The sequence below is a fragment of the Macrobrachium nipponense genome, chromosome 18, assembly GCF_015104395.2.
Source record: "Macrobrachium nipponense isolate FS-2020 chromosome 18, ASM1510439v2, whole genome shotgun sequence".
In the NCBI taxonomy this organism is placed as follows: Eukaryota; Metazoa; Arthropoda; class Malacostraca; order Decapoda; family Palaemonidae; genus Macrobrachium; species Macrobrachium nipponense.
Genome location: NC_087211.1, coordinates 35,016,046 through 35,030,402, shown reverse-complemented (window position 1 = coordinate 35,030,402; position 14,357 = coordinate 35,016,046). Strand labels below are relative to the sequence as shown.

Sequence of the window (14,357 nt, the reverse complement as noted above, 5' to 3'; positions counted from 1 at the left end):
TAATACTTGTAACTTACGTTCAAGATGTTACAAAGGCAGGCACGAGACAACTTCAGGTGTTTTCAAAAGGCAGTCCAGCAAAACACAATAGAAACTTAAAAGGAGAATACTGAAGTAAACTCTGTTATCCCTTTAACGCTGACTGGACGTATTTTACGTCAACATTTTTTGTCTCTCGGGTGCCGACTGGACGTATTTTACGTCGACAAACAAAAGTTTTTTTAAAAAATCGCAGAAAAATACTTATAGGCCTACCAGCCGAAAAACTCTTGAATCACGCGCCTTGGGGGATGCTGGGAGTTCACGGATCAAGGTGTCGCTTTGTTTACAATAGTTACGCAGGCGCACAAGCGCGAATTTCTTTCTTGCCGCACTAAAAAGTATCTGTGACACATTATGTCACTTTGACATAATTTTTGTACCATTTTAAATTAGCTGTTACATGGAGTATTATATATGAAAATGTGCACATTTTTATGTAGAATACAACAAAAAAATACTCATGATTGTAGCTTTTATCAGTTTTGAGATATTTTCATATAAATAACGATAAGTGCCAAAATTTCAACCTTGCGGTCAACTTTGACTCTACCGAAATGGTCGAAAATGCAATGTAAGCTAAAAACTCTTATATTTTAGTAATATTCAATCATTTACCTTAATTTTGCAACAAATTGGAAGTCTCTACCACAATATTTTGATTTATGGTGAATTTATGAAAAAACTTTTTCTTTACGTCTGCGCGGTAACTCTTCCAAAAAAAATCATACAAAGCGATTGTGGTAATGATTGCACCATTTTAAATTAGCCGTTACATAAAGTTTTATATATGGAAATGTGCTCAATTTCATGCACAATACAACTAAAAACAACCCATGGTTGTAGCTTTTATTTGTTTTGAAATATTTTCATATAAAAAATGATAAGTGACAAATTTTCAACCTTCGGTTTTGATTTATGGTGAATTTATGAAAAAACTTTTTCTTTACGTCTGCGCGGTAACTCTTCCAAAAAAAATCATACAAAGCGATTGTGGTAATGATTGCACCATTTTAAATTAGCCGTTACATAAAGTTTTATATATGGAAATGTGCTCAAATTTCATGCACAATACAACTAAAAACAACCCATGGTTGTAGCTTTTATTTGTTTTGAAAATATTTTCATATAAAAAAATGATAAGTGACAAATTTTCAACATTAAAACGAAAAAAATTAACTCGTTACCTTTAACCGTTTTGCGCATTGTGCGATTTGGATACAATTATATATGAAATTTTGTTTTTGCTCTATCATATATCGCATTATTTATATATGATAATGATAATGTTTTTCATTTCTGATGGTTGCATACTAAACTTCAGGTAATGACAAAAAAGGAGCCAAAAATGAACTCTTAATCTTAAAAACTAAGTGCGCTGTGATTTTTTGAAAAAATATTTTTTCCGCTTCCGCGCTCACTCTGAGACCCCCCGGCGCACGGAAGACGATCTTTAATATACCCCTTCCGTGTTTAAGGGTTAAAGGGAGGTGTTCTGGAAGGAAGGGTAAGGTGATAATTATAACTATCAGTTTAACAACCACTAGAATAAAAGAGTGAATTTTCTGCTGGTTACTAGTTAAAGTCAGGATGTGGACTGTTTTACTAACAGAAATATGTAGTTTGTTACTGCCTCCTGCCAGTGAATATTTGAACAAACAAGCAAATTCTTAGTTTCTTAAATATTGAAATACAGTGGTACCTCGAGATACGAAATTAATCCGTTCCGAGGCGCTCTTCGTATCATGAGTTTTTTGTATCTTGAACCGCATATTACATGTAAAATGGCTAATCCGTTCCAAGCCCTCCAAAACACCCCAGTAAATTTCATAATAAAGCTAAATTGACCTATAAACAATGAAATACTACAACAATTTGGACCATACAATACCTAACTCAATACGAACTGCTAATTACTTGTTAATAAAGTGTATTAGTGTACATGGTATACAAGAAATACTGTACGTACATACGTACATATGTAGTGAAATGTGGATGCTTACCTTTCGAGTGAGGCTATCTCCGAAAGTGGCGACAGAGGAGGAGGACAAACGGCAGATACGTACACTTAACTTTACGAAACATATAAAAAAATGTCAGAAAAACAAACTAATCTTTACAAAACCCATTAACAAAACTGTAATACTTAACTTTACAAAAAACTTCAAATTGAATTTTTTTTTCTTTTTTTTATTTTTACATTTTTTTTTCACTTCTTTATACTTTACAAAGTTTCAATTTCTACACCACCGAATGGATGCCAGTCCGTTTACGGAATTTTTCGAACCACCCATGAGAAGCCTTGAACTCTGGGGTTGCCGTCGATGTCCCCTCTCCTCCGTCTTCTTCAGCTTGGGCAATCAAATCGCCGAAAATAGCGCTGGCCTTGTGGCAGATTGCTGTCTCGGTTATCTTATCGCCATCGATTTCTTTGTCCTCAATCCATAGAAGAAGCAGCCTTTCCATTTCATCATGCACATGGCTCCTCTTGTTGGACAAAATAGTCACGCCCTTGGAAGGTGTAGCTGCTTTGATGGCTTCCTTCTGCTTAAGGTTGGTGCCTATCATCGACGGATTTCGGCCGTATTCCTTAGCGACCACACTCATCCGCAAGCCAGCTTCATAATTTTTTATTATCTCCATTTTTGTCTGCATAGAAAGCATTCTCTTCTTTCTGTGAACCTCAGCAACTTTCTTGGGACCCATGATTATACTGTACGAAATTAAGTTATGTAGTACGTATACTAATTAGGTTCTCACTCAACACGATAAAGTAGCACAACGAAATCACTAACACGAATTTACGTTAATAAACGAAATCGTATATATGAACGAACAAATTCCGCGTGGGTACGATAACACTGGTGAGAAGCAATGGCTGAAGGAGAACGCTGCTACGTACTAGTACGTAGATGCATGATGGGAGGGATGCTGACCAATAGGAGAGAAGGATCTCATGGCGGTGACTAGCATCAGGAACCAATGGGATAGCGGGAGGATGGTGGCGAGTCTACTCAGTTGGCGGCACGAGAGTTTCAAAATTGTTATTGGTGGTCCGGGCGAATCTCGGACTTTACAGCAACAATCTTTTGTATCTTGAGCAATTTTCGTATGTAGAGCCGTAAAATTTTTCGTATTAGCTTTCGTATCTTGAGTTTTTCGTAAGTTGAGCCTTTCGTATCTCGAGGTACCACTGTAGAAAGTTTTAATTACTTAATATTAATAAATATAATATATACAGAGGAAGGTCATAGGGTCCTGAACACTGTGTATGTATGTGTTATATACAGATATAGATATATATATATATATATATATATATATATATATATATATATATATATATATATATATACATACACATATATACATATATATAGATGTGTGTGTATTTATGTATGTGTATATATATATACTATATTATATATATATATATATATATATATATATATATTTATATATATATATATATATATATATATAGATATATGCCACGAAGGAAAAATAAACGAAGGAGGTCTGCAAGATCTTTAGACATTAAAAGTCCTTTACTGAGCAGAGACTGACATACATACGAGAAAAGACAATACAAGAAGATTCGTATAACTGACAGATAGGGATTATAAAGAGATTAGTACCTAGAATCCGACACACCTGGAAGATAAGAAACCTTCCCAAACAAGCATAAACAGTGGGTGTAATTAAAGGTTTAAGACAATCATCTCAGATACAATTTCAAGACAATTAAAGGATTATAGGTGACAGCTATTCAGAACTTGGTAAATAAAACCATATTCACAATACATGACAGACATACATTACAACAAAATTAATAACTCTAAGGCAACTGATTTTTATTTAAGTCAGTAATTATATCTTTGAGGTCATTCTTAAACATGTTAGATACAAGGGTCTAAATGAAAAAGCCCACGACTAACATTGAAATTACAATGAAAAGTAAGTTGTATTAAAGCAGATTCTGAAAGATTTCGTGATAAGACATCTTTTGACCTTGCAATTACTGAACTATCAATCCAATTTATTCGGTGGTTGTTTTCACTTAAATGAATGAATAGTGCATTAAATTTTAGCCCAGTTTTTTCAGAATATTTATGCTGGCTTAGCCTTACTTCTAAGCCTTTGCTAGACTGTCCGAGATAAAATGAGGTACAATCCATACATGGAATTTAATATATTATGTTGTTGCTTTCTCTGGGGCCATTTTTTATTAACATTCCTTTTAGTGTGTTATTATAGGAAAAAACAAGGTTGACATTAAAAGCTTTTAACAATGATTTATTGGTTTCAAATCCGTTAAAATAAGGCAAACTGAGAATGTTCCTAGAATTTTCTTTCTGCGTGTTACTTACAGTATAAAACTTTTTGTGGGCTTTATTACAACAAATGTCTAATATATGTGAAGGATAGCATAAATCTTTCCCTATTTTTCTTATGTATTCAATTTCTTGATCCAAATATTGTGGACTGACAATTCGCAATGCTCGTAAAAACATAGAGGAAAAAATTGATATTTTTATGTTAAGATGGTGGCCTGAGAAGAAATGAACATAAGTTAAGTTGTTAGTCAGTTTCCTATAAATACTGAATTTACATTGAAATGGTTCTCTATGTATCAAAACGTCTAAGAAAGGGAGGCAATTGTCTTTTTCTAATTCTAGAGTAAACTTAATCGATGGTACCTGGTTATTTAATTTAGAGAGTAAATCATTTACATCAATACCGACAGGAAGAACAGCTAAACAATCATCAACATAACGATACCACTTTACAGGAATATGAATGATATTAGGTAAGTAGCGTTTTTCAAAGAATTCCATATACAGGTTTGTAATTTCAATGTTAGTCGTGGGCTTTTTCATTTAGACCCTTGTATCTAACATGTTTAAGAATGACCTCAAAGATATAATTACTGACTTAAATAAAAATCAGTTGCCTTAGAGTTATTAATTTTGTTGTAATGTATGTCTGTCATGTATTGTGAATATGTTTTTATTTACCAAGTTCTGAATAGCTGTCACCTATAATCCTTTAATTGTCTTGAAATTGTATCTGAGATGATTGTCTTAAACCTTTAATTACACCCACTGTTTATGCTTGTTTGGGAAGGTTTCTTATCTTCCAGGTGTGTCGGATTCTAGGTACTAATCTCTTTATAATCCCTATCTGTCAGTTATACGAATCTTCTTGTATTGTCTTTTCTCGTATGTATGTCAGTCTCTGCTCAGTAAAGGACTTTTAACGTCGAAAGATCTCTACTTACGAAAAACTTGAGATACGAAAGCCAATGCGAAAAATTTTACTGCTCTACATACGAAAATTTTTTCAAAAGTTTTTGAACAAGATACGAAAGGTTGTTGCTGTAAAGTCCCGAGATTCGCCCAGACCACCGAGAACAATTTTAAAACTCCCGCGCCGCCAACTGAGTAAACTCGCCACCATCCTCCCGCTCTCCCATTGGTTCCTGATGCTAGTCACCCCATAAGGTCCTGCTCTCCTATTGGTCAGCATTTACCCCTTGTGCTTTAAGTATTCTATTGGTAAAAGGATGCTGTAAATTGAAAAACTTATTCATACAATACATTTAATAAAAAAAAACATTAGGTAAAGATAGAATAAAGAATAGAAATGAATGGTTATTATACTGTTTGGTAGTTTCAGTAGTTGAAGAGAGAGAATGAAAATTTATGGCTTACTGTGTAAAGTGATTGCTTGTCGATCGTTCGATACTCGTAAGTGCTGGATGTAAACAGACGTTTGGAAGCTTTTTTTTTTTTTTGTTTATTATAGTTAATGGTTTAATAATTATTTGAAATGAGTACATGCAATACATTTTATAAAAAAAATTGTGAATTAGATATCATAAAATATAAAATAAATCAGACTGCCAACAAATATGTATTTTTTAGAGTTCTTCTTCTGTTTTATTATTACGTTACTTATACGTATGTTTCATTATAGCTGTCAGTAACTCGGTATCTCCATTAGGTAAAGATAGAATAAAGAATAGAAATGAATGGTTATTATACTGTTTGGTAGTTTCATTAGTTGAAGAGAGATACTAATGACAATTTATGGCTTACTGTGTGCTAGGAAAAATGATTGCTTGGCGCTCGTTTGATACTCGTAAGACGGGTAAGAGCTGAATGTAAACAATTGATTGGAAGGTTTGTTTTTTGTTTGTTTGTATATTATAGTTAATGATTAATTAATAATTATTTGAAATGAGTACTTACTGATTATTTATACATTTTATTGGCATATTCTAAGCTTTTAGCTCTTAGGTTTAGATGTCAGAATCATAGACTAGGCTACAGTAGCAACCGCTAACATATGCTAGGCTTATTGCTAAGTGAAATATGCTAAAGTCCTAATATATGCAGTAAAAATGGGGTTGAACATTACATGCAGTTGAATATTACTCAAGTATGTACAGTATTTTCCTTTTTTGAGTCATATTTCTTCTGTCGGATCGGCGTTGTAACCCTAGAACGTGTTTTAGGCCTGGAAATATAATTTACTGGGGTGTTTTTGGAGGGCTTGGAACGGATTAGCCATTTTACATGTAAAATGTGTTCCAAGATACGAAAAACTCATAATGCGAAGGCCGCCTCGGAACGGATTAATTTCGTATCTCAAGGCACATATATATATATATTATATATATATATATATATATATATATATATATATATATATATATATATATATATATAGTATATGTATATATATATAGATATATATAATTGTATATACATATACATACACAGTGTTTCCCTGTATTTGTGGGGGATAGGTACTAGACCTCCCCTGCAAGTAGCCAGAACCCTATAAAAATGCTTAAAACTGCCTATTTTGTTAGGCAAAACTCAAGGAAAACCCACTAAAAATGTTTTTACCTGGTTTTTTAAATAGTTTTATAACAAAAAGTGCATTTTATGATAAAATTGTAAAAAAACCAGGAATTTGTGGATATTTGTCAGAAAATTACCACGAATAGGCGAATTTTCCGTGAATAATATAGGTATACAGTGTTCCCCCCGTATTCGCAGGGTATGTGTACCAGAACCCCCCCCCCCCCCCCAACCCCCCTGCAAATAGTTAAAACCCACAAATAGTTAGAACCACCGCTAAAAATGTTTATACGTAACTGCCTATCTTGAAAGTTCAGATACCAAATGTATACCTTAAATAACATCCTACTTCAAATATACCTTTAATTACTAACTTATTACTGTATTAATCTTTGTGATTATATTATTTATATAATTTCAAAGTCATCTTAAACATTGAACGCTTTCGTAATGGCCAAACAACATTCATCTGTATGGGTGAAAATAGTAGAATAGAATGAAACAATCATAGATTTAAGTAAAGTGTCTCAGACAAACCCCTATCATTCATTCAAAGTGAATAGTTGACCATCGCCAAGATAGTTTCCCAATTCTTAGCATACTCAAAAGAGTGCAAAATTGCCACATTTACTAGTAATCCAGATCAGAGGAAAGGAACTTTAGTCCTTCCCTTTTCTGCTTCCCAAGCAGCCTCAAGACTGAAGTATGGTTTGGAACTGAATGAGATGCACTTAACCGCACAATAAGCATGTGTTCTAAGAGTTGAGAATGTGTCTTCTTCTGTCCTTTCTCTTAATAAAAGGGAGGGAGGAGCTGGTAGAGCTTTTTCCTGAGCCTATCACTTGTTAATAGCCAAAATAAGCTGGTCACCATCTTGACATCTTACACGGGATCTTATAATTTTCCAAGTAAGTGTTGGGGTTCTCAAGGCCAGGACCCTACTGCTGTGGTCACCCTGTTCACCAGACTATTAGGAGATTACAGGAGTCATGGCATTCATTGCATGCATGTGCAACTGAGAGCATGACATTTTGGGTGAAATCCAACTCCAGACTGGCAGGGCTACCCCTCTCCATAGGGCTAAGTTTCACAGTATAAAGGCAATGGTTGTAACCCCATAGGAACAAATAATAACAGTATTTTAAGCAAATTTGTATTTTTCGTATGAATGCAAACCAAAGTCTTTTACAAAAGTTGTACTTGCCTCAATTGTCCCACTCTGTCTCTGCAGCTGAAGGAAAGAGTGAAATGAGAGGTGAGAGGGAGAGTGAAGGGTTATCACCTCTCACCCCTATCTCTACTACCCTGTTACCAAGTAAAGAATACTCTTAATATAAAAGGCTTTTGTATAGCTACAAATAACACAAATCGTTTAAAAAATCTATAATCTACCTGTTGAAAAAGTCATTGGTGTGACATGTACTCAGCAATTTGGTAGAAAGTTTTGAGAATGCAACTATGCACTTATGACTGTGAGCTGCTTAGCTATGCTTTAAATTTCCTGTAGACAGTATCTCAACAAACCTTTTATGTATTGTATATAGTTTCCTAGGTGCATTTGTAATGAAGCTATTATATTGATTTTTAGCTCCTAACATGCACAGTATTTGTAGATCAAAGCATTGACAACTAATTTTGCTTGTTCATTTTTATGGTTCAGATTATACAGATGCTAAGAAGACATTCTTCTGTTTTGACTTCTGCTCCACAGGTATTGCAGTACATTATTTAGTATTGTTTTATTTCCTGCTTATTGCTGTGCACAGCAGTGTTGTGTTTACTTTGCACAAGATTTTTTGCATGGAAGTCAACAATCTCTCTAGGTTATGAATGAGTGGAAGTATTTTATGTACAGTACTGTGAATTCTACTCAACACATTCTGTACCATTTATGCACTGGTTACCCACGTGGTATTCTTGGCCAAAAAATGATAGAAGTAGATATTGAACTGTAAGTTTCCACATAAGTCAACAGTCTGCATTGTGGATACAGCACATTATTATCATTAAAATGGTTGAACCAGGCCACAGAGCTTGTTTATTTAGTTCTTAATTCTCACAGAATTAGCTCAAGGGTTAATACTATTAATCACAAAAATAAATCCTTTTGGGCCAGTCTTGTGAGTAAATAAACAATCTATGTGGCCTGGTTAAACTATTTAATAAAAATTATAATAATGTGCTGTATCAACAGTGCTGACACTGTTAACTTTCTGAACCTACAATCAATATCTAAATCCATAATTTTTGTGACAAAAGTATTTCGTGAGTGACCAGTTCGTTAATAATAATAAAGTACAATATTTTAAACATTTTATATTCAGGTTATTTGAAAATGACAGAGATCCTAGCAAAATTGATCTAATTGGTTTGTTTCCACAATTGTCAGTTGTATTTTGGACATATGTACACAATTTTTTAATGTTAATGTTACTCTACATTTGTATATAAAGGGATGTAGATTAGTGGACTAATTATCAAATGTCCATACTTCACTGCTCTTGATCAGTTTTAGTTTTTTTACTATCAGGCTTTGCCATTTATTGACTACAATGGGTTTCAGAGATGATTCATAATCACTCATGGTCATATGTGATTTTGTCCTAGTACTTGAAGCTTTGGCTGCTCTATCAGCCTCTATATTTATACTTTATTGCCTACTTGGCTGGAATCCAGCGTATTTCTGTATCTTCATGTAATTTGTGGTGTGAAAGTTTGAATTGTTGTACAATGGAATTTATTGGGTTATTTTTTTTGAAGGGCTACGGTATAGGGTCTAAGAAAAATTCAGTTTTTGCGATAGCCCAATTTTAAGGTTTATTGACTGACCCTGTTGCAAATCATTATGATGATAAAAGAGAAGCATAGTTAGCTAAGGAAGATTGTTTTGTTGGGTGATATATATATATATGTATATATATACATATATAGGATATAAGTATGTTTATATTATATATTTATATATATTTATAGTATATATATATATATATATATATATATATATATATATATATATAGATTATATATATTATATATATATATATATACTATATAGTATATATATATATATATTATATGTATATATATATATATATATATATATATATATATATATATATATATATATAGATATATGATATATATATATTATATATATATATAGTATATATATTATATATATATTATATATATATTAGTCTATATAGTCTTTCTATATATATATATATTAATATATACATACATACATGCATACTACATACATACATACATACATACATACATACATACATCATACATTAACATACATACATACAGTTTCAAGTATAATGGGCCCATTAAAACACTCGGGTTTAAAGCTAAGGACTATATTTTGGTGGACTAACTTCCACCCTTATCAAGCAGTAAATGACAGGAGATAAACCTGTAGGTGATGCCTGGGGTCTGCTTCATTGTTGCCTTAAGGAAGATATAGTCTGTATGGTCAGACTCCCAGGCTCCATTGGAAAGGTTGATCCTATTATCTTGTTTTATCAGTGAAGATAAAACTATTATAAAAACCAAATATAATAATAGGCTGTTTATAGCGTTTTTATATGGGTTCCAAACATTCGCGGGTTATATCTATTCACAGGGGGTTCTGGTATGCATCCCCAGCTAATAACGGGGGACCACTGTGTGTGTGTGTGTATATAATATATATATATATATATATATATATATATATATATATATATATATATATATATATAATATATATATATATATATATATATATATATATGTCTAAATTGTCTTTTAAATAACATAATTTTTAGGAGCCAACATAAGCTCTGAGTTTATGATTTTCTTACTTTGCCTTGGGATCAAATAATTTTTAAAGATAGACATCCTTCCATTCAAGTACAAGTTTACTACGTTGTGTATTCCTTAGGTATTCTCAGACTGATTCAGGTGTTTTTATATGCAGGTGCTTCGGGGAAGGTCATTCTCCTCAGCTTCAGCTCCGAAGGTTGCTGTTGCTGATGGGACCACCAATAATCACCAGTCAGTGGTTAGAACAACCTCTGATTCAGCCAAAGTTGTACCTGAAATTAGCCGCCAGAGTCAGACTGTGCCAACGTCCCGTAAACACTCCTCTAATTCTTTTAGTAAAGATGTGTCAACTGCAGAAGAATTCTTCCTTGATGTCATATTGCAGAGGCATGCAAAGGTAATCTCATATTTCTCTGTGTTATTTATGTGTCATTGAAAGTGTTGATCCTTTTTAACAAATTATAAAATGATTTGTTGAAGCAGATTACATACTTCTACTTTTTACTGATGCCTGCTTACTTTGTTTAGACTGATAGATCACTGGTTGTAAGAAGAGAAGTGCTTGTTAGAAAATAATGTTAGCACAGTGGACATCGTGCCTTAAATATCCACAAAATACCAAGTTAGAATTTTTTTAATGTGAGATTTGAAATGAATGAATATATTTCCTTGGCTGCAGTTAAGTATGACTTAGTTTAACCAGACCACTGAGCTGATTAACAGCTCTCCTAGGGCTGGCATGAAGGATTAGATATTTTTATGTGGCTAGGAACCAACTAGTTACCTAGCAATGGGCCCTACAGCTTATTGTGGGATCCGAGCCACTTTACATCGAGAAATGAATTTCTGATCACCAGCAATAAATCCCTCTGATTATGTTGGCAGCGTGGGGAAGTGAACCTGCAACTACCAGATCGGTAGGCAAGTACGTAAACCACTCATCCAACGAGGAACTTCCTTGGCTTCAAAATTATAGTGATAGCGAAGGGCCAATTTTTTTTTTTAAAGTCAAAGTTGCATAGTATTAAGTATAGTTATGAAGGAGTGTAACCAAACACAGGTTTTCAATTCTAGACTCTTAGTACTGTTCCAAAAGCTTTTATTAAATGAGATTTGAAAATCGGAGAAATGAAACATCAAAGAATTTGTACAGACAGATGTAAAAAGCTGAGGCAGTGGATAATTTTCTGTAAATTAAAAAAAAAGATTGATGGTTTCTGTTTAAAATAAAAGCTAGAGACATTGTTCATGCAATTATTAGAATATTTTTGACAGGTAAGGAATTCAAAGTTGAAAAATGAGTTTGAAGTATTTTTATTCAAGTAAATAGTTCTGCAATTATAGAACCATTTTTCATGATTCTGGTGACCAATTTAGCTGTAATAAGTGTAAGTTTGAGTATTACACATTATTAGGAGCAAAGTGCATTTTGTCAGGCAGTGTCTTGGGTTGGAAGAACATTGTAAGTTAATAATAACTTATATGTATAGTAGTCAGCTACTTTAATGTGTTTAGTCAGGAAAATTTTTTTTCAGTAGGAAAGACTTTATGGGTGCAAAATTGCTTCTAGGTTTTCTTAAGCAGTCTTTTTCATGCAGAAGTTACAAAAGATCCTTTTTTGTATGAAGGAGAATGATCCTGCCGGTAAATTTCATCAGTGAAATGTATAAAAGATACATCGTATAAGATTTTACCCAGCCATGTAATCAGTATAACAAAACTGAATAAGTATTCATTAATTAGGTTGAAATCTTAACGAGTGGTTTGTTATTTCCAGAAATTACTTCTTGCATGTCGTCTCAAAGATCTTGGCACAATGGCTGCCCATTTGGACTTTCCGCTAGTTTCCTGGCTGAAGAAAGAAAGATGCAGGGCTGCACATATTGATGATTTTGTAGCATCATTAAAGCAGATTCACAGAGATTTCTCTTGGCCATATCCATCCGTTCCAACTTCTCAGATTCGTCGTTATTCTAGTAAGGGACTTCTTTTTCTTGATACAAAATATGCAGGACAGTTTCCTAAATTGTTTGTAATATGTAGTGTCAATATGGATAACCCCATATCATTTTGTGGAAATTAAATTTTTCTCGATTTTTTTTTCATTCTTCAAGCACGGTAAAGAAATGCAGCTGTAAAAGTACCCATCATTGTTCTGCTTGCTAAAACGTCTTGAGTGAATGAAGTGTAGAGCGTGAAGGCTTTAGGTTATTTGATGTCTCATTATGTTTTACTAGTTTGAATTTTATTTTGTTCTTGGAAGAAAGAAGATTTTAACTTGTAAATCAAAGTAGTATCCATTTCAAGATTCATATACTGAAGGCTATGATCCAAAACTTTGTTGAGGTTACAGGAATGAGTTCCGTAATAGCTGATTGATAAGTTTACTTGGCATGAAAATTGTTAGCATACTAAACTGTTTTTGAAATGTTTTACACATTTTTTTTCAGGTGCTTCTCTGCGATCTGTAGGCTGTTCTGATGAGAGACCAGCACTGATTGAGGAAAGAATTCATGGATTATCCATATCAGTGGCAAAGGTAAAGATGGGTCATAATTTTTGGTTGTAATGTACATATATTTTTTTCACTTTCATTGGATGAGTCTATGGAACATAAGTATAAGCTACCGAATTACTAAGAATTGGATGCCTTTGATTATTCTGAGCTCCTCTGGCAACTCATGCACAAATTCTTGTAGAGAAAGTTATGGAAGTCTCTCCATTCTGAGAGAATAATAACATTGAAACTGAAAAGTGAAGTTAAATAGTAATACCAATACAATTTGACTACAAGTACAATATCAAAAATTGGGAACAGTTAACTGCAGGGGTGGTGTCCCCCAGGCAGCAGGAGGCAGCGACCCTGGAGGCTACCGCCTTGGCAGCCTCGTGGATCGATCTGTGGTCCTTTACAGTGGCCAAGATTACTTCCTCCACAGGGTCAATGGTCCCTCAGGAGGATTCTGCCTTCGTGAGACTGTGCCAGTCTGGGGGTAGGACGATCTCTTACCTAGCCCACCAGACAGCAAACCGGTGGGCCAACCTAGTCCTGAAGAGGAGAGACACTCTTGACTCACCTGACCAGGACTTTGGGACTTGAGTTCTCATGACCCAAGGGTTCTTCTTCTCTCATCCCTAGGGAGATGGAGGATGCTGCAGTAGTCAAACAAAGGGTCAACGAAAATGATCGCTTCGTCTGCCAGGCAGCGACGGGAGGGGTTGGCCCCTTCGCATGTCATTACAGCTAGACCTGCTGGCCAAGCTCCACCTTCCTCAGCTCCCCAGGAAGTCCCAAGCTTCGAAGGGCACCAGGGGAAAGACCCAGCAGCCTTCATCTTTCTCTTCTGCTCAGAATTGTCCCTTTCAGCTATCCTCTTCCTCAGGAGAGGCAGGTTAGGGCAGCAAAGAGAAGAGAGGAAGGCACTAGGGAAGGCATTCCCCCCAGCTGCTGCCACCAGTGGGGCGGTGCCTGTCCCGCCATTGGCAATTTGGCAATAATATGAAGCCCAAACCTTGGTAGTGGAGGTCCTCACGAATGGATACCTACTTCCCTTTGAGTCTCGGGCCCCCCCTCACTGATCTCCCGGTCCATCTCCAGACATGTTCCCAGTTCCCTGAAGGACTTGGCACTCG

At 34.5% G+C, this 14,357-nt stretch overlaps 1 protein-coding gene across 2 annotated transcripts in view; it reads left to right on the top strand.

Annotated features, from left to right (window-relative positions):
• LOC135196961 (guanine nucleotide exchange factor subunit Rich-like) overlaps positions 1-14,357 on the top strand; it is a 387,875-nt gene that overhangs the window by 236,491 nt on the left and 137,027 nt on the right. For both annotated transcript variants that reach the window (XM_064223819.1, XM_064223820.1), the window contains exons 22-24: positions 10,879-11,121; positions 12,502-12,700; positions 13,175-13,263. In XM_064223819.1, the coding sequence (XP_064079889.1) occupies positions 10,879-11,121; positions 12,502-12,700; positions 13,175-13,263 (531 nt within the window). The remainder of the gene's footprint in view (positions 1-10,878; positions 11,122-12,501; positions 12,701-13,174; positions 13,264-14,357) is intronic.